The 27646-nt window shown below is 54.4% G+C and overlaps 3 protein-coding genes across 6 annotated transcripts in view; 2 read left to right on the plus strand and 1 right to left on the minus strand.

The window, feature by feature from the left end:
* The window catches only part of SRGAP3 (SLIT-ROBO Rho GTPase activating protein 3), a 53840-nt gene extending 52369 nt beyond the window's left edge, over positions 1–1471 (minus strand). For both annotated transcript variants that reach the window (XM_079316966.1, XM_079316965.1), the window contains exon 1: positions 1301–1471. In XM_079316966.1, coding sequence (XP_079173092.1) covers positions 1301–1367 — 67 coding nt within the window. In that variant the 5' untranslated portion in view covers positions 1368–1471. The remainder of the gene's footprint in view (positions 1–1300) is intronic.
* A 17006-nt stretch (positions 1472–18477) lies between these two features.
* THUMPD3 (THUMP domain 3 tRNA guanosine methyltransferase) lies at positions 18478–24553 on the plus strand. 3 transcript variants are annotated; one of them, XM_079316982.1, is made up of 10 exons: positions 18478–18759; positions 19057–19134; positions 19627–20130; positions 20882–21012; positions 21424–21493; positions 21860–21975; positions 22153–22263; positions 22417–22540; positions 22770–22924; positions 23639–24553. In XM_079316982.1, exons 1-9 carry the CDS (start codon positions 18574–18576, stop codon positions 22890–22892), a joined length of 1443 nt encoding a protein of 480 aa, XP_079173108.1. In that variant the 5' UTR covers positions 18478–18573; the 3' UTR covers positions 22893–22924; positions 23639–24553. The 3 variants fall into 3 exon arrangements, with proteins under 3 accessions (XP_079173108.1, XP_079173109.1, XP_079173110.1); XM_079316983.1 differs by having other exon boundaries at positions 23646–24553; XM_079316984.1 differs by having other exon boundaries at positions 22156–22263; positions 23646–24553.
* A 545-nt stretch (positions 24554–25098) lies between these two features.
* Positions 25099–27503, plus strand: VHL (von Hippel-Lindau tumor suppressor). Its single transcript, XM_079317465.1, has 3 exons — positions 25099–25347; positions 25703–25813; positions 26125–27503. Exons 1-3 carry the CDS (start codon positions 25125–25127, stop codon positions 26337–26339), a joined length of 549 nt encoding a protein of 182 aa, XP_079173591.1. The 5' UTR covers positions 25099–25124; the 3' UTR covers positions 26340–27503.
* The last annotated feature ends 143 nt before the right edge of the window (positions 27504–27646 follow it).

A 27646-nucleotide genomic window follows, 5' to 3' on the forward strand; every position in this document is an offset into this window, starting at 1 on the left:
TTTCATCTGCCTAACTGCTGGGTGCAATAACATCAATTTGCCCAAATTACACACAAGCAGGAAGGTAATTGGCACCGAGCAGGGCGTGTTGTGACTGCTCCGTCACTCTCCGAGGCCAGCTACAAAAGACTGAGATTCACGAAAGTAAACAATGGCACGAAACCAACAGCCAGCCCCTTCCCCAGAACCCCTCCCTCTGGCATCACGCTGCCGCAGTTAGGCAGAGACTTTCCCGAGCCGAGCCTGTGCAGACCAGCTATCACCAGCTGAGCTGGGCTCTCGAGAAAAATGGAAGCGCTCGAGTTTGCACAAGTTAATCTGCAGAAAAGCTGTGTTACACTTTTAATTAACCATGTTCTGGACTTGAATATAATGAAGTGGTGAACACATATTCACATAAAACAGCCAAGCAAAGGGAGAGTGGAGCAGGCTTTACATAATAGCGAGGGGACTGAAGAAGGCGATGCAAGGAAAAAGCATGAAGGAACAGCTGAGAGTATCCTCTGAAGGTGGGAAAAGGAGCTGTCATCAGCTAACAGAATTAGCAATTACTGCAATAAGGAGCAGATTTATTAGGTTATCCAGAAATGCCCATTAATGCAGTTTGGTACCAACAGGAAAAGCCCTGGGTGTGCAATACCAGGAGGTTACACTGGCTCATTGCCCTGTGCCTCCAGCCCTTCCCTGGGCTGCAGGACTGCCATGTGTCACAGGGACCAACCTTCCTCCGAAACAACAATTAACCTGGAGCCCGGGATTTGATGCTCAGCGGTGTCAACAGACACAACCTCCGGTTTTATTCCTCTCCAACACCCAGGAACGCCGCGCCTGTCGCACAGCTCCGCACCCGCACCACCACCGGCACTTGCATAATAATGACTGCGGGGCTGGAGGCGAGCGGCCGGAGCACCGGGCGAGCTCCCTTACATAAGGACCGCAGGATGGATGCGCTCCGGACCCGCGCAGCCCCGGGGCTCCGGCCGAGCGAGCCGAGCCCGTCACCGGAGCTCGGGGCCGAACGAGCCGAGCCCACCAGCGGCGCCCCGCACACCGAGCCCCGCAGGCGATGGCAGCGCCCCGCGGCAGGGCAGGGCCGGGCTCCCCCCGGAGCCCCCGCACACCCAGCCCCGCACGGCGATGGGCTCGGCTCGTTCGGGCAGGCCCGGCTCCCCCGGAGCCCCCGGCCCCGCTGCCGCAGCGCGGGAGGGGCGGGGGGCGCGGCGCTGCCCCCGCGGCCGCTCCGGCCGATCCCGCCCCGCCCCGCGCACAAAGGCGGCCCCGCACCGGCCCCGCTCCGCACCTTTGACCTGCGCCTCGTAGTCGGCGATGATCTCTTTGTCCTTCTTGAACTTGCCCGGCGCTGACATGGTGCGGGAGGGAGGGCGCGGGCCCCGCCGCGCTCCGCCGCCGCCTCACCCGGCCGCGGCCCCGCCGCCGACAGCGGCCGCGGGCATTGGCGGCACCGGGGACACGGCGCAGCGCCCGCAGCGGAGCGGAGCCGGGCGGGGCAGAGCCGGGCCGGGCCGAGCCGAGCGCAGCCGCTGCCGCCGCCGGCCGAGGCGGGGCCCTGCGCCGCTCCTGCGCTCAGGTTGCGCGCGGGGCGGGCGCTCCCGAGCCCCTTCCCCGCCCCGGCCCCGCCCCGGCCCCGCAGCGCCCGGCTCGGCTCCGCTCGGCTCGGCCGCGCCCCCGGCGGGCGAACGCGCGGCGCCCGGGCAGCGCCGGCACCGCCGGGCGGGGCTGCTGTGTGTGCGCCCCGCTGCGGGATCCCCGCTCTACCCCCGGGATCCGCCCGCGCTACCCCCGGGATCTGCCGCTCTAACCCCCGGGATCCCCGCTCTAACCCCGGGATCCCCGCTCTGCCCCCGGGATCCCCGCTCTGCCCCCGGGATCCCCGCTCTACCCCCGGGATCCGCCGCGCTACCCCCGGGATCCCCGCTCTGCCCCCGGGATCCCCGCTCTACCCCCGGGATCCGCCGCGCTACCCCCGGGATCCCCGCTCTAACCCCCGGGATCCCCGCTCTAACCCCGGGATCCCCGCTCTAACCCCCGGGATCCCCGCGCTACCCCCGGGATCCCCGCGCTACCCCCGGGATCCCCGCTCTACCCCCGGGATCCCCGCTCTACCCCGGGATCCGCCCGCGCTACCCCGGGATCCCCGCTCTAACCCCCGGGATCCTCGCTCTAACCCCGGGATCCGCCGCTCTACCCCCGGGATCCCCGCTCTAACCCCCGGGATCCCCGCTCTACCCCCGGGATCCGCCGCGCTAACCCCCGGGATCCCCGCTCTAACCCCCGGGATCCCTGCTCTAACCCCGGGATCCCCGCTCTAACCCCGGGATCCCTGCTCTAACCCCGAGATCCCCGCTCTGCCCCCGGGATCCCCGCTCTAACCCCGGGATCCCCGCTCTGCCCCCGGGATCCCCGCTCTAACCCCGAGATCCCCGCTCTAACCCCGGGATCCGCCGCTCTACTCCCGGGATCCGCCGCTCTACCCCCGGGATCCCCGCTCTAACCCCCGGGATCCCCGCTCTACCCCCGGGATCCGCCGCGCTACCCCCGGGATCCCCGCTCTAACCCCCGGGATCCCCGCTCTAACCCCCGGGATCCGCCGCTCTAACCCCGGGATCCGCCGCGCTACCCCCGGGATCCCCGCTCTAACCCCGGGATCCCCGCTCTAACCCCGGGATCCCCGCTCTAACCCCCGGGATCCGCCGCTCTAACCCCGGGATCCGCCGCGCTACCCCCGGGATCCCCGCTCTAACCCCCGGGATCCCTGCTCTAACCCCGAGATCCCCGCTCTAACCCCCGGGATCCCCGCTCTAACCCCGGGATCCGCCGCGCTACCCCCGGGATCCCCGCTCTACCCCCGAGATCCCCGCTCTAACCCCCGGGATCTCCGCTCTAACCCCCGGGATCCGCCGCTCTAACCCCGGGATCCGCCGCTCTGACCCCGGGATCCGCCGCTCTTTCCCTGCGGGATCCGCCGCTCTCTCGCCAGGATCCGCCGCTCTTTCCCTGCGGGGTCCCCGCTCTCCTCCCCGGGATCCCCGCTCTTTCCCTGCGGGATCCGCCGCTCTCTCGCCGGGATCCGCCGCTCTTTCCCTGCGGGCTCCCCGCTGTCTCCCGCAGATCCCCCTGCCCGAGCGGCCCCTCGCAGCGCGGGGCTCCGGCACCATCCTGTCACCGCTGGGACAGCGCGGGTGCACTGGAGCAGATTTGTCACTTCTTGTTAAAATTGAGGAAAGCAGGAGAAAGTGTTTCGGTAGAATCAGTCAGTGGTTAAGGCGCTTTATCGGGTCCTAGCCGAGCGCAGGGACCAGCCGAGACCCCGCAGTGTGCGGGGCACGATCGGCTCTGCAGATCGCCGGCTGAGCGGCTCCTCTGTCCGGCCCGGCTCCATCTCAGCTCCCATCGCTGCTCCACACAATGGGCGCTTTTATGGGTGTCTTGTGAGGAGTGAATTCAGGGAGATTTGATGATTCACAGTCCCTCTGCCAACTTTAAAAAATAACCCCAGCACATTACACAAATAATTTACCTAGTGCGTGCAGGCGGCACAGAGGAGCATTCTGCATCTCGGTGGCTGTGGAAGGGCCTGGGGAGGAGGGAGGAAAAGCCAGTCCTTCCAGGCAATGTGAGGCCCAGGCTCAGGCTGGACAGCCTTACTCCAGCTCCAGGTGGAACACGGGGCTCAGAGTCTCGGGACAGCAAAAACTGTGCTAGAGCCCAGCGGGCACAGGGAGAGGCGAGGACAGGGACCACGGGGAAGGCACAGTGACAGTGGCTGTGGGTCAGTGGGTTGTGGAGCACTGGGGAGCTGTACCTGTCTGTCCCTAGGGTGAGTTGCTGCATCCCCTGCCAGGGAATCTGGGGAGGGGCTCGCTGGGATTCTGTGTGTGTCTTACTGCCCTGAGCTGTACTTGGAACAGGGCTGGAAAGGGAACACCAAGGAGAGTCAAGAGGTATCAAAGAACAATCCCCAGGACCATCAGCTCTCTGGAGAGGGTGCATTGGTACACACCAATGGTTTATCATCTCCCAAAGCAAGGAAAAGCCAATTTACACGTTGACCAGAAAAGTCCAGGGATGATGATGTTGTGTCCCTTCACAGCCAAGAACACTCTGGGGGGGCCTTATGGTTCTGAGCTCACTCTCCACAAATAAAAAACAAACCAAACTGAACAAGGAAAGAGAAGCACAGGCCATTTGATAAAGGATTCATCCTAGCAGCAGTCACTTCTTGCAACACCCACAGGGGTTCAGAGGGCAAGGACCAGCATTCCTGATAACCACCTGTGCCATAAGACAGATTCTGATTTGGTTCAAACCTGTGAGGCCACCTCTGAGGTCAAAGCCAAGTGTCTGGGGGTGTTAAGCATCTTTTCTCAAAGTGGTCAGCAACATAGTGGTGAAAGAAAAATCCCAGTCATGAAATGATCCAACAGCATCAGGGGTTTCTGCTACTCAGATGTCATGAAGAGTAAAGAAGCAATGATAGCTGAAGAAAAATATTCCGGTCATGAATTAATGATCTTTAACAAATATCAATGTCTAAGATACTTTATGGGATTTCTACTTGAAACAGCTTCTTAAAAGGAAGGATTACATTGTAATTCACTTTATGATACTCTGAACCCAGAATTTTTAAACGAGGAATGGGACAGGATGGAATTTAATCATAATAAACACTTCAAGCTTGAGGTATAGAGAAACCAACAGTAGCTATGGCAACGTGGTCACTCCAGTAAGGCTAATGCAGATTATTTCCAGGGCAGTAGCCTTGTGTGTGCTCAGGAAGCAGAGGTAATGTTGGCTTAAAGCAATTCCTAAATTAAGGAAATTTTTTTAAGCAGAAGCTGTCTTGCACTCTTTGTTTCCAGTTTCAAACTGCAAGTGTTTGACGATGTGCTGAACACACAGCAGCTGGGCAGAGTATGACATGCTGCTTCCAGGGACACTCAGAGTGTCACCACGAGCTGGGCAGACCCTCTGGCCACGGGTTCACAGAATGGTTTGGGTTGGAAGGGTCCCCAAGGCTCATCTCATCCCAGCCCCTGCTGTGGGCAGGGACACCCTCACTACCCCAGCTTTCTCCAAGCTCTGTCCAGCCCCACCCTGAATACTTTCAGAGATGGAATATCCCTCCAATATCCATGGGATGCCCATTCTCACACCAGTGAAGCTGTGCAGAAAAGGCTGGAGCCAGGCTGGAGGCCACACCAAGCCACAGGTGATGGGACACAAGCTGTTGATGGAAACCCTCAGAGCCCTGTGCCAGTGCCAGAGCTGCAGCACTGCCCCAGTTCTCACCCCAGGGCAGGGCAGATCAGGACATGACCCCAGCTCTCCCTTGGTCCTTCTGCCTTCCTGGGTCTCTGAAAGGCAGAATCCCTTGTGCCACTGCTTGGGTTGATGAAGCTGGGGAAGAGGGATGAGTTTGGCCATTGATAAACCCTCTGCAGCCTCTCTGGGGAGTTGCTGTAATTAGAATTTGGTGGTGGCAGCTGTTCCCATCCAGGCCCAGGGTCCCAGGGAGGGCTGGCTCTGCCTCAGGCTGATGAGAGCTGCAGCAGCCCAGGAGGGGCTGCCCATGCAGGAGAGGCCCCAGCTGCAGCAGGGTCAGCTGGGCAATGGGCTGTGTGTGACTGGGAGCAGAGCCCAGCCCTGCTGCTGTCCCCTCTGGAATGGCTCTGCAATCCCGCTGGGGAAAGGCTCCCAAACACAATTCCAGGGTAGCAGCAAACTCTGGAGACAGTAACACGGCAGCTGTTGGTGCTACACCTTTGTTTTTTGAACCTTACATCTTCTTTCCTGCCAGCAAAGTGCTGTTACCTTGTCATATTAACAGAGAGCTACTTCTTACTCTGCTCCCTTTTTTATCTCTAGTGAAGTGCAGTTGCAACTTGGCACTGACAGAGCTGTATCAACGGGTCCTGCCTTAGCACCCAAAATAACTGCAGCCAAAGATTTCTGTATGAGGAAATGCATGGTGTTTTTCAGGCAAAGCATCCCAGAAATTTGCTTTTGATTTTTATTTTATTTACGTCTCCAACAGCTCAGTTGTAAGTAGAAAGGTATCTTCTAAAAATACATGTCTAGTATCCTTGAGGCCATGAATATTCAGGGAAGAAAAAGAGCATTCTAAAATACACCCATCTCTACCCCAGTCTTTTCCACCGTTGCCATCCTAAGCCCTTGTGGTACCAGTAGAATTATTGTAGTGTTATGCTGGTCAATAATTCAAGTCCTTGTAAGAAATGGGAATACTTGCACATGACTAAATGCATGAAGAATTATGATAAACAATTTGGGAAGGCAACAGCAATTGATCCAGTAGCTGTAATTCTCCTGTGAAAGGCACAGAAGTCACAAGGAACCTGTGGTGACTGCAGCAGGCCATGGTCACACTGCACTGTGCTTATCAGTGGTGAAAGGCTCTTGCAGCAGTTTCCTGATAGAGATCTGCTACCTCTGCTTCCTCAGGGAGATTGCCCAGGCCCTGTGCTCAGAGCTGCACTTTCCTTCCCCTGCTGCAAGCAGCAGCTTCAGCTGGTGCTCAAGCAGCCTCTGCTTTAGGGAGTGGGCACTGAGCCCCCAGGCCAGGCTCTGCAGGGAGGAGACCCCTGCACAGGGCTGTGTTTCAGGGGTGCAGCTGTTTTGGGAGTGGGCTCTGAGCCCCAGGCCAGGCTCTGCAGGGAGCACACCCCTGCACAGGGCTGTGTTTCAGGGGTGCAGCTGTTTTGGGAGTGGGCTCTGAGCCCCCAGGCCAGGCTCTGCAGGGAGCACACCCCTGCACAGGGCTGGTGTTTCAGGGGTGCAGCTGGAATCCTGCAGCTCTTTGGGATCCAGGGGATGGGCTGCATCCCCTTTGCCCTGCACCACGTGCTCCCCAAAGAGGGGCTTGTGCTCACAGCTCTCCAGGAGCAGCAGCAGGAGCTGTTTGCTCTGCTGGGCAGTTTCCACAGCTTTGATCCTGTGCTGAATCCAGGTGACCCATCCCACCTGTGCATACTGTGCTGGAGCTGCCAGAGCCAGATTGTTAATTATACTCCCAGTGATTCAGAGGGAAGCTAAATGTGTAATAATTCACGTGCATCATGCACCCCCCTTTCTCCACAGGTTCCTGCTCCTCTCTGCCCCATTTCCTTCCATTTGCCCCATGCTCTCCCTCCCTGTGCTCTGGAGCTGTGTCTCCCCACCCAGCACGGTGCCACCGTCCCCTCCTGCACCCCAGGGCACAGCTCTCTGGGGCACAGCTCTCCCCAGGGCACAGCTCTCCTCGGGGCACAGCTCTCCCCAGGGCACAGCTCTCCTCGGGTGGGTGCTGCTCTCTGGGGCAGTGGGATTTGCACTGTGCTGTGCCCTGACCCACAGGTTCTGACCCCAGACACGACCCCTCAGGGTCTGCCCCACAGCAAACAGAGCTGTGGGGAGGGAGAACTGAAATGCAGCAGTGCTTTAAAGCCAGTTTTAACATTCCCAAATCCAGATGACCTCTGTTGCAATTACTCAGATTTTACATTTCTGGTCTGTGCCAGTGGCATAGGTTGAACTTTGCCAAAACAGTACTGGGCAAGAAGTTTGTTTCTCTTTAAAGATTATCAAGGTTTTGGGGATTTTGGTACAGAATATGATTTGTGGGTAAAATACATGATGTTCACATGCAAAAGAAATAAAGCCAAATAATCCGGTGTTTATAATCACCCACTGGATTTAAATAAATTGATTTAATGTGTTTCTGAGGGGAAGGAGGAAAGAGCAACACAGGAATTCTTGTCACACGATTTCCATCTGAAATCTAACACAATTACTGCAGCAGGATTCAGTTACCAAAGGCAAAAAAAAAAAAAAGAAGGGAAATCAGGAGTCAATTGAGTTGCTGCAAAATTTAATATCTTGCTGTCATCTTTGTTCTTGGTAGAGAGTTGCTGTAGCAACAGACCAAAAAAAGAACTTGCACAAGAGGAGGAGCTTGCTGCTCTTTTAACAACATCTCTTTACCCTCCCTGAGTTACTGTTTGTGGCCAATAAATCTCTTCCTGGGGATCAATGGCTGTGGACACGAGGCCAGAGGCTGCAGGTACCACACCTGTCCCACACCCAGTGCTGCCTCAGCCCCTCTCTGCAGCTCTCACTCTTTCCTTAGAGCTGAGCCCATCCTTACCACGTGCAGATCCATCTATTCCTTGATCCACTTCCATCTCTGGGGCTCTGCAGACCAGCTCTGCGTGGGATTGTGCAGCTATAAATAAAGAGTCACTTTCCCCATCTCTGCCTTTGCTGCCAGCACAGCAGGGACAGGCTGGGGGCAGCAGCTCAGGTTGGTGGTGCCAGCAGCCTCAGGTCCTCTGTGCAGAGCAGAGCCCTGTCCTGAGCAGCTGCTCCTGCTGAAGCAAAGGGAGCTCCAGCACTGGCGCTGCCAGGCCTGCCAGTGTTTTCCAATAGTTGGGTCCCTGCTGTTTGTTGTTCCCAATTAATTCAGTCACACACGATCTCCAATTCTCCATCTGCAGTGTGAAACCCACTAACAGCTCTTTTAGGCATTTGGGGATGCAGAACTCCTGAAAAAAAATCAGCTGCAGGAACTTTCCCTGTGTGCCTGTGGAAGTTCATGGCCCTGAACACCCCTGCCCAAAACAGGGTCCCTGCCCATCCCAGCAGATCCCAGCACATCCCAGCACATCTCCCTGATGTGTGCTGGGCTGGATGTGCCAGCAGGGCTCAGAGCTGAGGGTGAGCCCCGTTCCCACCTGTGCCCAGTGTTTCCAGCAGAGCCCTGAGCTGTGGCAGCTGGGTGGGCACGGGGCACACCGGGACAGAAACAGCTCACCTGGGACACCAAGGTCCTAACACATCCCATTTCCACGTCTGGAAGTGGAGCTGGCATTCCTGCTTCCCTCTGGGGGCAGCTCCAAGGCTGCTGATGGAAAGGAGCATCCCCTCGTGTCAGGCTGGATTCCTGCAGTCCTGCCCTCGGGAAGGGGCACCCCCAACCTGCTGCACACTCACCAGCTGCATTTCTCAGGCTCCACTCTGCTGCTGCCCTCCCCAGCATCCCCCTGCCTGGCTGTGCCCAGGGCAGAGCCCTCTGCCCCAGAGCCAGCCCTGCTGCCATCCCCACCTGCAGCTTGGCACTGCCTGCTGGCACCTGCTGGGGCAGGGCTGCAGCCCCTCCTGCCCTGCTGTGCACTTGGCTCACCTTCCTCAGGTCTGCTGCACTGGAGGAAAAGGAGGCAGCACCTGCAGCTGGAGCCAGGGGCAGGGGCCACCCCTCTGCTTTGTTGAGGGAGCAGCCCCTGCAGCCCTGCCCTGCCGGGCTTCCAGCAGGACAGGGACAGCAGAAAAGGAAAAGCCTGGGAAACTGAGCTGGCACTGTGTGCTCACACAAAGCTCCATTGTTCCCTGGCTCAGAGATGCAGTTTAGTAGGGCAGGCTGTCCTCCCCAGCAGCACACAGCCCCAAGGGAAGCTGCATGTGGGGCCTCTGTCTGAACTGACAGCGATTGATGAGGGGAAAGGGGCCAAATGGAAAACACAGCTTTGAGGGAGAATTCAGCTCTCTCATTAGAGCTGAATGCAGCTGGCCAAAGGGGCCTTTTCCTGGAGAAGCCCCAGGCTCCAGCCACATTCACAACTTCATTGCAAATTCCAGCATGAAAGTGTTGTTTCCTGAAAGAGTGGAAAGTTTTGGGGTGTTTTCAATGCCCCTCCACTCTGCAGGGAGCAGCACAGAGCCCCAGTGACCTGTGCACACAGCACAGAGACTCCCAGGGCTGGTTTTGTGAAGTCTCACTCATGTATTAGCAGCCCAGCCAGAGGGATTTTTTAGTTTTTCCTAGAAACTCAGGCTAGGAACCCTGAAATGGGTTTGGTGCATTACTCACCACTGTCCATCCCATGGATTATTTACCACTGGGCACTCACAGGGAAAACACTAACACTTCACACACAAGACACAAAAGTCGTTTCCCAGGCTCTTGGCTTCAGCACTAATTTAGCAGGCAGGGATTTTCTGATTTCCTTCACCAGCTCAACTGAATGCAAAGTAGGTTGGGACAAAGGCAGCAGCAGGAGAGGGCTGGGGAGGAGGGGAATGCTCTGTGTGCTCAGGGCTCCAGGGGCTTTGCCAGGAATCTGCTGAGCCTGCCCCACTGCACCAGTGCACTCCTGGGTTTTGTTTCCCCAGACCTTCCCTTCTGCCCCAGTCAGACCCAGCCTTGCTCTGGGAGGCAAAACCAGCCCTTGGTACAAGGCATAAGGCAGTGCATGTGCTTTTGTGCTTTCACATGGCAAAACCAGGGGAAAAATGGTAATTGTGATTGCTATTCCACAGTGAGGTCACACATTAACCCCATTGTGATGGACTGGATTAATGAGGAGAGGAGAGGAGAGGAGAGGAGAGGAGAGGAGAGGAGAGGAGAGGAGAGGAGAGGAGCGGAGAGGGGAGGAGAGGAGAGGAGGAGGAGAGGAGGGAGAGGAGGAGGAGAGGAGAGGAGAGGAGAGGAGAGGAGAGGAGAGGGAGAGGAGGAGAGAGGAGAGGAGGAGGAGAGGAGAGGAGAGGAGAGGAGAGGAGAGGAGAGGGAGAGGAGAGGAGAGGAGAGGAGAGGAGAGGAGAGGAGAGGAGAGGAGAGGAAGGAGAGGAGAGGAGGAGAGGAGAGGGAGGAGAGGAGAGGAGAGGAGAGGAGAGAGGAGAGGAGAGGAGAGGAGAGGAGAGGAGAGGAGAGGAGAGTCAGGGTTACTGTGCTGATGGAGATGTGCCTGCCCTGGAGAGGAAGGCTCTTTCCTGGAGCAGCAGCAGTCAAACCTTCCCAGAACAGCTGAAGCAGCACGAGCACTGTGCTGATGGGAGCTGTGTCAGCACGGCTGGAACTGGCCAAGCCCTCCTGGACCTGCACAGGGCTTGGGCTGCAGTGGGGTGGTCCATGGTCCCCAGTTCCTGCCCCAGCTGTAGGACAGGGATTCCTGCAGCTCCCAGGGGCTCCTGAACCTTCCCTGGCTGCCCTGCACCAGTGGTTCTGGCAGCATCCCTCCCAATCTGCACCCTGGGGACAGAGCAGCAGCTGGGGCAGGCAGGGAAGCAGCACCAGCACAGCACCTCAGTCTGGCTGTGCCTGCAGTACACAGAGACACTCCCAGAGTGAGGCAAGGACAGCAATCCACTTTTATGCCACGTTTTTAAAGCTGTTTTCTTTCCTCTATGACCAGCATCACTGTGCTTTGGGTTGGACAGTTTGTGTGCACAGTGAATCTAATTTGATTTTTATCCTTTTTGTCTCCCTCTATTTTGCACACTACATTAGGCTTTTGTTCCAAGGCAGTTAAAGCAGATTTGCTGTGTGCTCCCAGCTGCCCTGCAGTGCTGGCAGAGCCTCAGAGCACAGAGCAGTGCCACAGAACAGAAATGCAATCGATAAGGGGGAGGCTCTCACAGCAGGAGCCCCAGAGCACCAGGATTCCCACCTGAGCAGCAAAAGCAGCTGAGTGTGGTGTGAGCAGCTCCTCAGAGCTGCACCCTGCTCTGGCAGCACTGTGCTCCCTGTGCTGCAGCCAGGGGGATTGCCCAGGAGGCTCCAGGAGCTTCCAGGATTGTTCAGCCACACCCTGATGTCTGATTTCTCTCTCCCCTTTCTAAGCTCATGCTGTTCATTGCTGCTCAGGGAGCCCTGTGAAACGTGGGGGTGGCAGAGCAGCAGCTGCTGCTGGCCAAGGTCTGCACTGTGCTCTGCCCAGCAGAGCTGAGCACCCTCCCTGGCTGCTCAGGGAGCCCATGGCAATCCTTCCTTCAGGAGTGTCCCACCGTGCTCCAAGTGCAGCCACAACTGCCTTCTAGAAAAAAAACAAACTGCACTAATTTGCGTTGGCACTGATTTGGCACTGGTTGCTCATGTGCAAATCAAGATACATTTTCTTTCCCTGTACTCCCCTAATTACTGCAGTAAGAAAAATCTGGTTTACAGTGACAGTGGAATATCCATTAGCTATTATTTAAATGTATACAGATCCATAGATGCTTAAGTGGATTCAAATGCCTTGAGGAGGAAACGAGGATAAAAGATACTTTGAATAAGAAGTACATTGTATGAGAGAATCTACTGTTTTAATAGTACTAGAAAATACATTTTAAATTACGGTGGACTTGTAATAGCTGTGAGTTTCAGTCTGAAGGAAAAAGCCCACCCTCCTAACATGAGAACAGTGGTGCTGCAAGGAGGGGAAAGCTGAGGCAGAGCAGTGGTGATGAGACAGCCAGGACAGGAGCAAAGCTGAGGCACAGCTTGGACACACCCTGAGCTGGGCTGAGCTGCTGAGCCAGGGGAGAGCCACCGTGGCTTCGTGCTGGGCTTCAGCAGCCGTGCTTCCAGCACAGAGCTCACAGCACACAGCACAGTGCTCCCAGCACAGAGATCACAGCATAGAGCACACAGCACACAGCACACAGCACACAGCACACAGCACACAGCACACAGCACAGAGCTCACAGCCCTGCTGCCTCCCAGCCCTCTCCTCTCCTCTCCTCTCCTCTCCTCCTTCCTCTCCTCTCCTCTCCTCTCCTCTCCTCTCCTCTCCTCTCCTCTCCTCTCCTCTCCTCTCCTCTCCTCTCCTCTCCTCTCCTCTCCTCTCCTCTCCTCTCCTCTCCTCTCCTCTCCTCTCCTCTCCTCTCCTCTCCTCTCCTCTCCTCTCCTCTCCTCTCCTCTCCTCTCCCTCCTCTCCTCTCCTCTCCTCTCCTCTCCTCTCCTCTCCTCTCCTCTCCTCTCCTCTCCTCTCCTCTCCTCTCCTCTCCTCTCCTCTCCTCTCCTCTCCCGTGCTGCTCTGGCTGTCCCTGTCCCTGCCCAAGGGGCTGCATCTCCCAGCTCGTGTCCTGGGGAGCAGGGGTGAGCCTGCTGTGGGTTCCTGAGGCACAGCCTGCCCAGGGGCACACTGCTCCAGAAGGGAAAACTCCAGATCCTGAGGGGTCTCCAAAACACAGCAGGAGTGAAGGCACTGATCTGAAAACACAAGCAAAAGCTTGAGTCAGTCACCCCAAAGGCAAAGCAGAAGCTCAGCAACGTTGGGTGCTCCTGGCAGTGCCTGTGCAGCTCTCAGAGTGACTCCTGGCAGCCCCACAGCTCCTCTCCAGCGAGGACACGAGCTGCATTCCTGCCCAAAGCATGGCACTGCAGGGCTGCAGCTGCAGCCAGCAGCCCCAGCCTGGAGCAGCAGAGCAAAACACGTGTAAGGCAGGAACTCAGCTGGGCTGTGCCAGCTGTCCCTGTGCCCAGAATGGCTGCAAAGCACTGTCAGACCCAACTGGCAACCTCAGCTGTGACATAAACAGCACAGGGACACACAGCCAGTGCTTGTGTGACAGGCAACGTTGTGGGGGATTTTAATTTGAAATAAAGGCTGGAGTGACCTTTCATTTCAAGTTTTAATTAAGCTCCCCTGCTCGAAGCTGCAGAGAAAAATCCTGAAAAATATAATCCAAGAACATGGTAAAGTATCATATGTCAAAGCTGAGCAAAATCCTGAGCTGCTGTTGTTTTAGTTGTAAGTTTGTTAGTGCAAAGGACACAGCTCCCCCAGTGCTCACAGTCTGACTTTCTGCAGGACACATCAAATACCAGACAAGCCGTAGATTTAAGCCTGCATTTCAACCTATCACAAGATGCTGATTTACCTGCATTCAGGATATTATTTTTCCATCCTTTCTCTCCCTCAACTCAAAAGAGCTACTTGCAGAGCTCTTGTCAGTCTCTGGCTGAAGGTGTGGACCCCATTCTTTACAAATAGGTCCCTCCTGCTGCCAGGCAGCATCACCCGGGCTCCACGGGATCTCCAGCACACTCATCTCGGGTTTGCTCACATCCTTCTCTTTCTCTCTGGGTTTGGCTAGTTTCTCCCCAGGCACATGTGCAGATATCCCAGGAATATCTCCAGAGACAGGCTAGCAGTGGTGCCAGCACTGGGAGCTCCTTCCTTTCTGCTGGGCTGGGGCTCTGGTCCCAAGCAGCACCCGGGAAGTTCTGTCTCCTGTTTCTGCAGCCTGGGCATCCCTCCCTGGCCTCCTGCACTCCTGCTCTAGGTCCTCCTTTCACTGCCAGTGTCTGAGATCTGGGCCCTGGCACGCTCTCAGCAGAGGAAATGGAGCTGAGAGCAGCACGGAGCGTGCTGCAGCCTGATGGGGAAGCTGCTGCAGGCACAGGGAGCTGGGCCAGAGCAGGGCAGCCCCATTTCCTGAGCAAACACCCACAAGGGCACTGTTTCACAACACCTTGGGCAAGACCATGGGGAGCAGCACGAAACACTCCTGAAAATGCTTCAAAACTGTGACAAAAGCTCAGCACCAACACTGCCAGATCTTTGCCTTGACATATTTCACACCAAACTGAATCCCACCAATCCACAAATGGGTTGCTGTGTGTGGCTCAGGCTGCTGCAGGGGGATTGAGGGGCTGCTCCCTCTTCCCCCCACTGTCACTCCTCATCCAAAACAGCTCCAGTTCACAGAACATCCAGGTCAAAAAGAAGAACCAGGTCAGCAGAGATAGTGACTGACACCTCCACACTCTGCTATGACATGAAACACTGGGAAATCACCAGGAAAGGAAAACCAGGAATTTGGGACCTGGCACCTCCCCAACACTCACTTCCCCCTACTAATTCACCCCACAAAATAAGGCACAACTGACTGAACTCTGCCATCCCCATGCAGGAGCCACACAGCTCACTCTGCTGGTCCCCTGGAGGCTGTTTCACAGCCCTTGCACACAGCACAAGGACACGTCACAGCAGAGCTGGCCAAGGCCCACAGCAGCAGAGAACACACACAGCTGGGGGGTCCCGCACTGTGGAGGGACTCCCACACCCTCCAACCCAAAACCTTACAGGGAGGAATTTGGGTAAGTGACCCAGGTCAGTGCTTAAGTTGGATTCACTCCAGCAAAGGCTTATCTTCCCCTGCTATGAAATGAGTTTGAAGATCATCATGTTTCAGAATTCCAAAATTACTTAGTTCTCTGAGTTCACTGTTTTGCAGCTCAGTGAAATCCCTGTCCCTGCTGAAGGGATTCCCTCCAGCCCAGGGTGAGGCAGGCTGGAGGGGCAGCTCCAGGGAGCAGGACAGCCCAGGAGACTGACAATCCTCAAATTATTGCCATGGCTGCAACTATTTCATATGAGCCATATCTGATGATAATGTCTGTGTGTAGTCATGGATATAGAACAAAAAAATCACTAAATTGCAGAAAAACAGTGAGAAAATTTAAACCTGGAGTTTGTTCTGGATTCTGCTCTCTGCAGAGCTGTACAATATTCCCAGTTTCACTTTACAATGTCTGTGTGATTTAATCCCAAAGAGCTGGGTTCCAAGTGAAGCCTGGATTCCCCATGGCTGATTGAGTTCAACACTGAATAACTTGGAAGGCATCTCCCCTCAGCCTCTGAAAATCCCAGTGCTGCAGAATCTGTTTAGGAATCAGTCAGATATCTGCTGAGACAGAACATTCATCGCAGCACAGTAATACCCAGAAATTCACACGTGAACCAGAACGTGCAGGGGGCTGTCTCTGACCCAGAAGAGCTGTAACTGCATGAAGAGTTCACACAGATCAGTGGTGCTTCACCAGCCCTGCTGGGGACTGCGGGTTTGGAATGGAAACAATTATCAAATCTGAGTTTTCATCTTACTGACATCATCCCTTTAAAATTGCTTAGGATGAAGGTGTAGCAGCAAGCAGACATGTTATCCAGAATTACTCCTTTCCTACAGAGGAGGGGCTGTCCACTGGCAGCAGTATGAAATATTTACAATTCCCTGTGAATTATTATTCCCTGTGAATGATTATGTGTGTGTTTGTGTGTTTGTGTGTTTGTGTGTTTGTGTGCATTATGTGTGTTTGTGTGTTTGTGTGCATGGTTACACAGCCCCCCAGAAGGTCCCCAAGATTCAGTCAGGTCGTTTGGGGAAGCCCCCTGCAGTGACTCAGGTGCAGCCAGACTCTTGTGCACACCCCAGCCCCTGACAGGGGCTCTGGGCAGCTCTCCTGCCCTGAAATCCCAACCACAGGGAGAGCTTCCTGCAGAATGGGCTTTAAGGAGGAGACCAAACTGTTCCACTGGTAAAACAATGCGGGCTTCCCACTTAAAAGCATGTTTAAAACAGAAATGAACTTTTACTAGTAGATCAGACTTTTTTAAATAAAACCCAAACCCTCAGGCTCCCAAATAAGTATTTTTAAGTATGTGTGGGTGTTGCATGTGGGCCAGTCTTCTTTCAGACATTCCCAACAGGATTTCCATTCAGTGACATAATTTAAATCCTCTCTGCAGGACATATCTGATGCCATTAGCTGGCAGTTCAGCTGAGCTGTCGGCTGCAATATCCAGCTGCAGTGCCCACACAGGTTACACGCAGGCTAAGGAAACTCCCATCAGAGTCATTGGCACAAAGGTCGCCCCAGTGTCTGCCAAGCTGCTGCTGTTTGGGGCGCTGGGATTTCCCAGTGAAGCCAGCAGAGCTCCAGGGTTCAGCACACGGGGATGCTCCTGCCCAGGCACGCAGCACCTCGCATGGCGATACAACAATTCTGCTTGTCCTCCCAGCAATGACTCACGACTAGGTGGAAATCACCGAGTGCCGGGAGCAAAGGTCTGAGCGGCAGACAGGCAATCTCACTGGCAGCTGCTGGTTATGCCGACTCAGGAGGAAAGAGGTGACAGCACTCGTGTGCCACTGCTCGGAATGCAGAACCCTGCTTCTGGGGAAAAGAGCCCCAAACGGATTTCTTCCCAGCTCAAAACATCAGCAATAGCACGAGTGTCAAGCAGTTAATGTCTGAATGTGCGGTTTAACAGAGCAGATGTTGACCCAACAGCAGAGGAGTGACAGATCCTCAAGTCCCCAGAGCAGGGTCACACAGAGGTTAACAGACGTAAATTAACTGAACTCTTGATATTGCAATACACTCTGCATCTTGTACATTCTATCCTAGAGAATAATTAATTGACTTTATAAGAGGGGCAGTTTTTTGGCTGTGGAGGAAAGACTTCATAATTCCATTAGCCTCCGTTCTGGCCCCTAAGTGATACTTGGCAAGTCTGTTAATATGCAAAAGCCTCAATTTGCTCACTAATAAATTAGCTGTTAGGAAAACAAAGCTTCAGATCAAAGGCATCAGTAAAACACAGCTGCAGACTCTGAAGACACTGAGCAGTGCCCGTGGTAGTTTCCCAAGGCTGTATATTCTGTATATTGGCATTGGTGACATTTTGGACTAGGGTAGGAGCTAACCAGGTGTAACAGAAAAATACAACAATGCACATTGCATGGTCACAGTGAGATTATATGAAGCAACCTGAAGAACTTTAACCCTTGCTAACTCAAGTGCTGGATGGAATTACACAACACGTGCCTGTCACCGCAAGACAAACCCGATCACGTCACACCAAATTAATTCTGCAGTTCTTTAACGAATTCAAACCAAACAGTTTTTCCAGGCAAGGCGTGTGCAGGCATAACTTGGCATTTCATATTGGTAATTTAATTCTGTAAATTAGTTTGTGCCCTAAGAATTAATTAATCCAAGAAGTTAATGTCCGAGGGTCCAACAGGTGCTCCCTGCGGGGCCAACACCCGGTACCAGCGGGACTGTATGGACCGACAGCCGGTACCTGCCGGGCCATACAGACTGACAGCCGGTACCATGGACAGACAGCCGGTACCTGCCGGGCCATACAGACCGACAGCCGGTACCATGGACCGGCAGCCGGTACCAGCGGGACTGTATGGACCGACAGCCGGTACCTGCCGGGCCATACAGACCGACAGCCGGTACCATGGACCGGCAGCCGGTACCAGCGGGACTGTATGGACCGACAGCCGGTACCTGCCGGGCCATACAGACCGACAGCCGGTACCATGGACCGGCAGCCGGTACCAGCGGGACTGTATGGACAGACAGCCGGTACCTGCCGGGCCATACAGACCGACAGCCGGTACCATGGACCGGCAGCCGGTACCAGCGGGACCGTACGGACCAACACGCGGTACCCACGGACAGAGACCCGGTCCCCAGGGCTGTGACACGCGGTGCCCAGGACCGATAGCGGTCCCCAGGGCTGTGACACGCGGTGCCCAGGGCTGTGACATGCGGTCCGGTCCCCAGGGTTGTGACACGCGGTGCCCAGGGCTGTGACACGCGGTCCGGTCCCCAGGGCTGTGACACGCGGTCCCCAGGGCTGTGACACGCGGTCCGGTCCCCAGGGCTGTGACACGCGGTGCCCAGGGCTGTGACACGCGGTCCGGTCCCCAGGGCTGTGACACGCCGTCCCCGGGCCCGCGGCGCCGCCTCCCGCCCGCGCCGAGCAGCGGCCGAGAGCAGCGGGGGCGGCGCGGGCGGCGGAAGCGGAAAGGGCGGGCGGTGCCGGGGCCGGGGCCGGGGCCGGGGCCGGGGCCGGGGCCGGGGCCGGGGCCGGGGCCGGGGCCGGGGCCGGTGGCGGTGGCCGTGCCGGGGTGGCCGCGGGCCGTGGGTGATCCGGCGGGCCGGCCGTGTGTCGCTGTCCCCCGCTGTCCCCCGCGGTCCCCCGCGGTCCCGGCATGGCGGAGGCGGCCGGCGATGCGGGCCCGGGCCCGGAGCTGGCGGCCGTGATCGGCGCCACCGTGCCCACGGGCTTCGAGCACACGGCGGCCGAGGAGGTGCGGGAGAAGCTGGGCTCGGCCTCCAGGATCAGCCGGGATCGCGGCAAGATCTACTTCGAGGTCCCGGCCCGGAGCCTGCCTCAGGTCCGTGCGCCCCGCTGTGCCCCATGTGGCCCGGGCGGTTCGGTTCGGTTCGGTTCGGTCCGGTTCCGTTCCGTTCGGTTCGGTCCGGCCCGGCCCGGTGTGTCCCAGCCGCGGCCGGGCTGGGTGCGCAGTGTGCCCGCCTTTCCCGGGCTTTCCCCGGGAGATGGAGTGTTGGACGGGGACGTTAAACCGGAGCAGAGACGGAGCTGGTGGCCCGCGGGGACTCGGGGCGGAGAGCATGGGCAGCGAACGCGGACCCCGTGGCTCACGCTCAGCACTGTGCTTCATCTCTTCCAGGTCCACCGCCTGAGGTCAGTGGATAATTTATTTGTTGTTGTTCAGGAGTTCAAAGACTATCAATTTGAAGAAAATAAGGTGAGTGACTCCTCCTTTTTCTGTCGGTTCTGGGATTTGGATTGTTGTTTGGGGTTTTTAATTTAAGATTAGTGTCAAAGTATTCTGTTTGTTTAACGAATTTTTCATTAGTGGTATTATTCCAGTTCCCTTTTTCTGGTTTGCAAATGGAAGCGTAGTCTAACATAATTTCTGCTGTTAAATACTTCACATTGGCAAAATCTGGGATAAGAGCTGATGCTACGTTCGTAGGTCGCAGACACAGAACAGTGAAGTGTCACTTTGGTCACTTTATACAGTATTAGTTGTCTGTTTTACAAGATAAATTATGAAATCCTGCGGGTCTTGTGATTTTCAGTGTAATTCCATTTAGTTATGGCAAAAACCAGACAAAAACCTGTAAGCTTTGCTTAAACATGTAATGGATTAATGTTTCATAAACTACTCAAAACAAATGGTAAGTTTTAAAAGGATGTAATAACTTCAAAGCACAACTTTTTCTGTCTTTTAAAGGAAGACGCTCTAAAGCATTTGGAAGATTTGGTTAAAGAGCTGCCCTGGACCGACCCGTTGAAAGTTTGGGAGTTGAACAACAGCCTGAAAAAGAAGAAGACAAAACGCAAAAAGCACAGTTTGCAGGGTCCTGCAAGCAGAGAGAAGCTGAGTGCTGGTGAAGAGGGAGCAGCAGACCAACATAGCCCCGATGGCCAGGAGGAGTGTGCACAGAACCCCGTGGACACAGAGGCTCCCCAGGGAGTGACATCCAGGAATGGGGTGGAGGAGGAGGAAGAAAATGAGGCAGACGTGCGAGTGGGAGCGCAGGAGGGTTCGGGGAGGGGGAGCAAGGCTGGTGCCAGTGAGGCAGGGGAAGCAGAGAAGGTGCTGAGGTTCCGAGTGACCTGCAGCAGGGCTGGGGACAGGCACAGCTTCACCTCCAACGAGGCCGCCCGGGACTTCGGGGGCGCCGTGCAGGAGCACTTCCAGTGGAAAGCTGACATGACCCATTTCGACGTGGAGGTACAGTGCTGTGCCCTGCACACACCTGCATTTCTGCTGTGCACGTTCCTAGTTCTGAGTTCCTCTGGAACTGGAAACTGGTGATGCTAAAATCGGTTCCTCTGGAATGTTCATTTCCCTGGCGGCGCTGTGCGTCTCCTCTGAGGCAAGCACTTGCCTGGCTCTCACCTTCAGGAAATCTTTTCTCTAGTGCATTGTTCAGTAGCAGTCTCAGTTACCAGGAAATGCTCCAAATGGAAGCTGGTTTTGGGGTGGACAGGAGTTAGCAATAACTGTCAGTTGTTTGTTTTCTGTCAGGGGAGAGCAGAGGCTGGGAAAATACAGCCAGTACCCCTGGCCTGTCAGTGGTGAGGAGCCACCATTTCTGAGAAAGAAAGATCCCTTGAGATTTTCTTGCAGGACCTTCCTAATTAATGTAGTCCCCACTACAAATATGGGTTTTTTTGCTGCTTTTGCAGATGGTTCACTGTGTCTTGCAGGACTTACCTGGCTTCTGGCCCAGACTTACAAACCAAATCTTTTAAGAAGCCAGTGCAGTGGTTGTAGCACTTTGAGGAGTCTTGTGCAGTGGATTTGGTGTGAGTGAGAGAGTGTGTGAATGCTCACCTGAATGCTGTCCTATTAAAAAGGACAGAATTTTACATGTAATTCCTGGATTTTAAATTGCCATCTAAGATTCCTGTAAGTATTTACTAGGCATTCTGTGGAAAGATTCTGTTACTCCTGAAATTCACTTCAGGTTTTTCTTTAGGTTCTTCTGAATATTCACAACAATGAAGTTGTGGTGGGAATTGCATTAACTGAAGAGAGTCTCCACAGAAGGAATATCACTCACTTCGGGCCCACAACGCTGCGTTCCACCCTGGCTTATGGCATGCTCAGGTCAGGGCACTTACCTTGGATTATGCTCAGTTATAAATGCCATTTTGTTTCCAAAATTAAGCCTTTTATCTCCCCCACTTCTTCCTCAGAAGCCATTTCTGTTAATTCTTAAAGAAAAACAAATAAACCCCTGGAGTTGCTGACACCATGTGCTTTGTAATAACAGTGGGTGTTTCCCAGGAAAGTAAACGTGTGGTATTAGCCAAGTTTTAAAATAGTGTACCACATTCTTGAAAGAATTTCACTGCATTGCTGGTTATAAAATAGTAATTAACCATGGAAAAAATACTCACATAAAGTTCTTTGTTAGAAGGGTAAAATCAGAGTGATTAAAGTAGTTAATTTTCCCTTATTTACAGAAATTCAGGTTTTTAAGACATTTCTCACCATATCTTTTCTTCTGTTCCTCAGACTCTGTGATCCCCAGCCCACAGATATCATAGTTGATCCCATGTGTGGTACAGGTGCGATACCAATAGAGGTGATTCTTCTTTGATTTTTTAAACTTAATTAAATTGTCTGTATCTTCAGCTGAATAATATGTGTAAGTCTTTTTGGTAATGACTGAGTAGCAAGCTCCAGTCTCACCAATTTTTGAACAGATGCAAATACACCTTTTGTAAATGACCTCATTTTCCTTCCATAGGACATAGCAGGAAGAGACTTAAATCCAAAAGTATTTTGAGCTTTAAAGGTGCAAAATACAGCTGTCTGTTACAGAATTCTAAATTTCCTGCCATCCACTTGCAGTCGCTTTGTTGTATTCTACCATGTTTGAGAAATTATTCTGGTTTTTTTTCATTCAAGCAGTGTTGGTGCTAATGTTGCTCATTATCATTTCCCCCAGGGAGCTGCAGAATGGCCCAACTGCTACCACATTGCAGGGGATAACAGCCCTCAGGCAGTGAAGAGAGCAGCTAACAACATCTGCTCCTTACTGAGGAAAAACGAGAGTAAGGACAGGTGAGAGGAGCCTGAGGGATTTACCTGTGCTGCAGTGTCGCGTGCACACAAATCCCCTTTGCATGGATACCTTTCAGTGCCTGGTTCACATTTTCTTGTTTATTGCCAACATTTTGACCTCCCCAGTGTAAAGCCCTGCGGGTGCTGGGCTCTGAGGGCCTGCCCTTGCTCTTGCAGCAGCGCTGCCCTGGGCGTGCCCCTGGACGTGCTCCAGTGGGACATCTGCAGGCTGCCCCTGCGCACGGGCTGCGTGGACATCGTGGTGACAGACATGCCCTTCGGCAAGAGGTGAGGGACCCCGCTGGTGCCCCCTGGGCCTGCTGGGCGAGGAGCCAGGGCCAGCCTGACTCATGGGCTGGAAAGCAGCTGTGCTCCTGACTGGGCAGATTGATGTGTGAGACACCCCCTGCACAACAGTGGGCATCTGGACGTGTCTTGCAGGATAGGGTCGAAGAAGAAGAACTGGGACCTCTACCCAGCCTGCCTGATGGAGATGGGTCGGATCTGCACCCCAGGGACAGGCAGGGCTGTGCTGCTTACCCAGGACAAGAAGTGCTTTGCCAAGGTTTGTTCCGTGAAAGAAAATCAAACCTGTTTACACTTGAAAATACATTCAGAGAAAAATTGTAAGCTGTTATCATTACAAGAGATACTCCATTTATAGAGCAGTAATTAGTAACACTTAAATTCAGTTTTGGACCTGGAAAGTCCTTGGATGTTGCTATCAGATGTGATACAGAGCAATAACAAATATGGTTGTTGTGTGAGTGTCTCTGTGACTGTCTCTCGTGCAGGCCCTGTCCCGGGTGGGGCACATCTGGCGCAGAGCTCAGACCGTGTGGGTGAACGTGGGCGGGCTGCACGCGGCCGTCTATCTGCTGAGGCGCACGGCAGAGCCCTGGGGACAGCCCTGCTGAGAGCCCGGGCTGCAGGGACAGCAGGGACAGCAGCACCCAGAGAGAGACCCCCGGGACAGCCCTGCTGAGAGCCCGGGCTGCAGGGACAGCAGCACCCACAGAGAGACCCTGGGACAGCCCTGCTGCTGACTGCAGCCAGGGGGACAGCCATGCTGATGGACTGCAGAGAGAGAGGCCCCCGGGGACAGCCCTGCTGCTGACATGCAGAGAGAGACCCCCGGGGACAGCATCCCTGCTGCTGATGCAGGAGAGCACCCCCCGTGGACAAGCCCTGCTGCTGACTGCAGAGAGACCCCCGTTGTGACAGCCTGCTGCTGACTGCAGAGAGAGGACCCCCGTGGGACAGCCCTGCTGCCTGACTGCAGAGAGAGGACCCCCGGGGACCAGACACTGCTGCTGACTGCAGATAGAGAGCCCCCCGGGACAGCCATGGCGCTGACTGAAGAGAGAGCCCCCGGGACAGCCCTGCTGCTGACTGCAGAGAGAGACCCTGGGGACAGCCCTGCTGCTGACTGCAGAGAGAGAGACCCCCGGGACAGCCCTGCTGCTGACTGCAGAGAGACCCCGGGGACAGCCCTGCTGCTGACTGCAGAGAGAGAGACCCCCGGGGACAGCCCTGCTGCTGACTGCAGAGAGAGACCCCCGGGGACAGCCCTGCTGCTGACTGCAGAGAGAGACCCCCGGGGACAGCCCTGCTGCTGACTGCAGAGAGAGACCCCCGGGGTGCAGAGACAGTGGGACTGCAGCACCCAGAGCAAAACTCTGTCACTTTCAAAACCAAACAACCTGCAGAGAAATTGTCACACAAATGTTAAACCAGGGATCAACTTGGGAGCTACCAGTTCTACTGTGTGTTCTGAAACCTTAGTATTTAAATCGCCTCTGCTCCCTTCCACCCAAACTGAAATTCATTAGTGGGATTAGTAATTCTTTCCTTGGCTCGAATCTTCTCTTGTATTTTTCAGTTAAATGTTTGTTTCTTCTGCTTACACTGGAAAACACATGGAGGCAGCTCTGGAGGTAACAGTTTGATTATTTTCCAAGCTGTATCAAGTGACTAACAGTCCGGCTCAGACAGTCACCTTAAAGGGTTCAGAGGTAGTATCTCTAATGTAGTTTTCTAATTTATACCATTGCTGAAATGTAAGCTAATAACAAACCAGTATCTGGTTTTTGTGGTCTGATAAGCAAATTCCAGCTGGAAAACGTGGAATATGCTGTGCTACTGGTTCTCTTGCCTGTTACTTCATCCTAGGGCTAATTAGCAGAAAAAGTCTGATCTGTATTTTAGTTTCCACTGCCATGGGTGAGGGGATAACACACAGCCTTAGAAAACACTCTGTAGTTACTATTTGAGGACAGAGATTCTTTTAGCAGTTATATTAAAAAGTTCATGGTTTCAGTGTCTACCATGGATGCATCAAGGTGATAGTTTGAATTTCTTAGGTAATTTAACCACCACAGTTGTATTGCTGCAGTAACCACAAAAATATTGTTGCAAATATTTTTTCCTTCTGCGACTGTACTGTGATTTCTCTGCTCATCAGAGGCTGAAAACACGTTGCTGGTTTGCCCTTTCCATTACAGTGTGTTCATGCTTAGTATGTGTAACTGTTCAGAGGTGAATTAACAAGTATTAAAGTTTTAGAAATTTTGCATAAGGAGATGTGTCTTAATTGTGTTCTTTCTCTGGTTCTTGTCCAGACTTTCCAATATCTATTTCATTTTTCTCAAATTTTGCTGTTTTCATGTGTGTATGAGAAAGATAATACAGTGTTTGGGAATCTACAGCTGAAGAATAAAGGAATGTTTTGGCACCCAGAGATGGGCAGAGGAAGGAATTGGCATCTTAACTGTTACTGGCTGAGGAACAATTGTGTGGCAGCCCCGGAGAGTCCGGTGCCTTAGAGCTGCGGAACGAGGCTGCGGGGCGGTGAGAGCTGACAATGAGTTGACAAAGAGCTGACAAAGAGCTGACAGCTGCAAGTGACGCTTCGCGTACCAAACGCCCCGCGCTGTTTTCCGTCCATTTCTTAAAACGGTTTGACGGGGCCCGGTGCGGGCTCCCCTCATGGGGCCCCGCCCTCACGGGGTTCCGGCCCCGCCCCTCACGGGGTTCCCGCCCCGCCCCTCACGGGGTTCCGGCCCCGCCCCTCACGGGGTTCCCGCCCCGCCCCTGCAGACCCGCGCGCAGGCGCTGGGGGCGGTGTCTCTCTGGGCGCCGCCCTGCGCATGCGCGCGGCGGCCGCGGCCGCCATGTCGCCGCCAGGCCCGGAGCGGCCGGGCGCGGCCCGGCCCGTGCTGCGCTCTGTCAACACGCGGGAGCTCTCCAAGGTCGTGTTCAACAACCACAGCCCCCGCTGCGTGCTGCCCGTCTGGCTGGACTTCGAGGGCCAGCCGCGCCGCTACCCGGTGCTGCAGCCGCGCAGCGGGCGCGTCATGCACAGCTACCGGGGTGGGTGCGCCGGGCCGGGGCGGCGCGGGGCCCGGCTGCGTGAGCTGCTGCCGGTGCAATTTACCCTTTGCCTTTCTCTTCCCCTTTTCCTTCTTTCACTTTCACCTTTCCCTTCCTTTTCCCTTTTTCTATCTCCATTTCCTTTGCTATTCCTCCTTCTTTTCCTTAGCTTTTTTCTTTTTCCTTTTTCCCTTTTTCCTTTCGCCCCCCCATTCGTACCAGTAACTGGGCCGTGGTAGTGGCTTGTGCACTCAGAGCTGAGCTGGAGAGCTCTGTCCCTTGTGAGCAGATGCCCTTCGGAGCCGCTCATTAACAAGTGCCATAATTGGTGCATCCCCACCTTGTTCCCCGCCAGGGCACCTCTGGCTGTTCCGGGATGCCGGGACCAACGACGGGCTGCTCGTCAACCGGCAGGAGCTGTTCGTGGCAGCCCCCAATGTGACCAAAGCTGACATCACACTGCCAGGTAAGGGACAGGACCACCTGTGCCCCAGGGAATTCCGAACTTGGCCTTTTTGGACCTGTTAGGATTAGTGAGAAATCAGGTCCTCGTGAAATTAAACCTTTTAGACGCTGAAGGGGTGGTGAGGGGTTGTAGGCAGAGCTGTTGGATTGGGGAGCAGGTGGCAGCCTCCTTGGAAGGTGTCCCAGGGGTTCCTGTGGGTGCCTCTGCAGGGAGCCCAGGCTGTGTGTCTGTGCTGCAGGCTGTGCTCTGTGCACTCCTGCAGCAGCACGGGCAGCCTGCTGCCAGGGCTGAGCTGTGCCTGTTTGCTGCAGTGTTCACCCTGAAGGAGAGGTGTCTGCAGGTTGTGCGCAGTCTGGTCAGCCCCATGGACTACAGGAAACTGGACATTGTTCAGTCCTTGTATGAAGAGCTGGAGGATCATCCTGATATTTGGAAGGATCTTAAGCGGCTTTCTCTGGAGAGAAATGAAGCACTGAGGAACAAAACTGTGGAAAAACGTGATGACTCACCTCAGACTCCTCAGTAGCAAACCACTGAGTGAGCAGCAGGAGTCCCCAGGAAGCACACCAAGAACTGATGGCTCCATTTGAAGTTTTGGAACATAAACTCAGTAACATTGGTGATAGTCAAATCAGTACTCAAAGACTGAGCACACCTGGAGGCATGCTGGCTTCTGATGGTTCAGTTCATTTCTTCATTACAAGTATTGCAAACTGTAGGGTAAGGTCAGGGCAGCTAAGTGGAAAATATTCATACAAAATAGCTTTCATTGTATTAGAAAGTAGATTACACTGAGGGTTAATTTAGCCCAGGCTGGTGGTTGTGTCATCAGTTTTGTTTGAGTCATTTGTTTTGATGGAATTTCCCTTTGACATGTAGCCTCAAAGTGCCTGTGGATCACAGAGCATGGGGGTTTGTACATGAGGGTTTCCAGCAGTGCCTGAGGGTTTGACAAACATTACAGTGGTGGAAAGCTGATGTGTAGATGCTTGGAGGTTGTTCTGCCTCTCATCTTTCCACATACAAAGCCATGTCACATCCACTCTAGGTCTGGCATGTTTTTACCTGCTGTCTTACCTCAAATGCCTTATTTGCCTTTGTCATATCATTCTTGCCTGGCTGATCTCAGCCACACAGACCCAATCCTAGTTTTGAGACACCCTTGTCCCCCACAGCTGCTTCCCCAGCAGCCTGTACAGGGTTCTTAGGAAGTAGCTGCTTTAAGTTTTGCCTTTTCCCCTCGGAGTGCTGCAGTCCAGGTCATAGCTGGTGGCCTTTTCAGGGAGCAAGGGCCTCTTGAGCTGCCTGTGTCCTCTCAGGACCAATGGGAGCTGTCCTGGGCCATGCTTAGTGGCAGGCTGGAGGAAGAGAGATAACTATATATATAAATATATATATTCTGTTGCCCACATCTCAGTGCACACAGAGTTCAAAGCAGCAAAGTTTAGTGTTAGGTGAATTGTCCACTAAGCAAGATGTGGTGCAGCTCAGGTTCAAAGCAGACTGGCTGGAGATTGATTACAGCAGGTTATTTCTCTGAATATGGATCCCTCCAGTTGTATATTCTGAGAGTAGCTGAGAAAGCAAGAATGTCAATGTATTTTCTTTATATGGAATGTCTCCCTGTTTATAAATTTGTTTTTCTTACATATTTGAAGAAATGGATCTTTGACATAAAAATGGAACTGCATGCTAGGTTTGTGGCTGTAATTGTGTCAGGTATCTATCTCCCCAGTGCCTCTGTGTCTGTATTCCTGTCATACTCTGGCACTTGTGGTTGATAGTAAACAGGCACTTTGGGCTGTACAGCCTGCCCAGCCCGGTGCTGAGGGC

The sequence above is a fragment of the Erithacus rubecula genome, assembly GCF_903797595.1.
Source record: "Erithacus rubecula genome assembly, chromosome: 13".
Taxonomy (NCBI): Eukaryota; Metazoa; Chordata; class Aves; order Passeriformes; family Muscicapidae; genus Erithacus; species Erithacus rubecula.

Coding starts and splice junctions, on each gene's coding strand:
- THUMPD3 (XM_079316982.1), top strand. CDS start 18,574: ATGGCGGAGGCGGCCGGCGATGCGGGCCCGGGCCCGGAGCTGGCGGCC. Junction 21,013..21,423: donor CTGGCTTATGGCATGCTCAG/GTCAGGGCACTT, acceptor TCTGTTCCTCAG/ACTCTGTGATCCCCAGCCCA. Junction 21,976..22,152: donor AAAAACGAGAGTAAGGACAG/GTGAGAGGAGCC, acceptor TTGCTCTTGCAG/CAGCGCTGCCCTGGGCGTGC.
- VHL (XM_079317465.1), top strand. CDS start 25,125: ATGCGCGCGGCGGCCGCGGCCGCCATGTCGCCGCCAGGCCCGGAGCGG. Junction 25,348..25,702: donor CGTCATGCACAGCTACCGGG/GTGGGTGCGCCG, acceptor GTTCCCCGCCAG/GGCACCTCTGGCTGTTCCGG. Junction 25,814..26,124: donor AGCTGACATCACACTGCCAG/GTAAGGGACAGG, acceptor TGTTTGCTGCAG/TGTTCACCCTGAAGGAGAGG.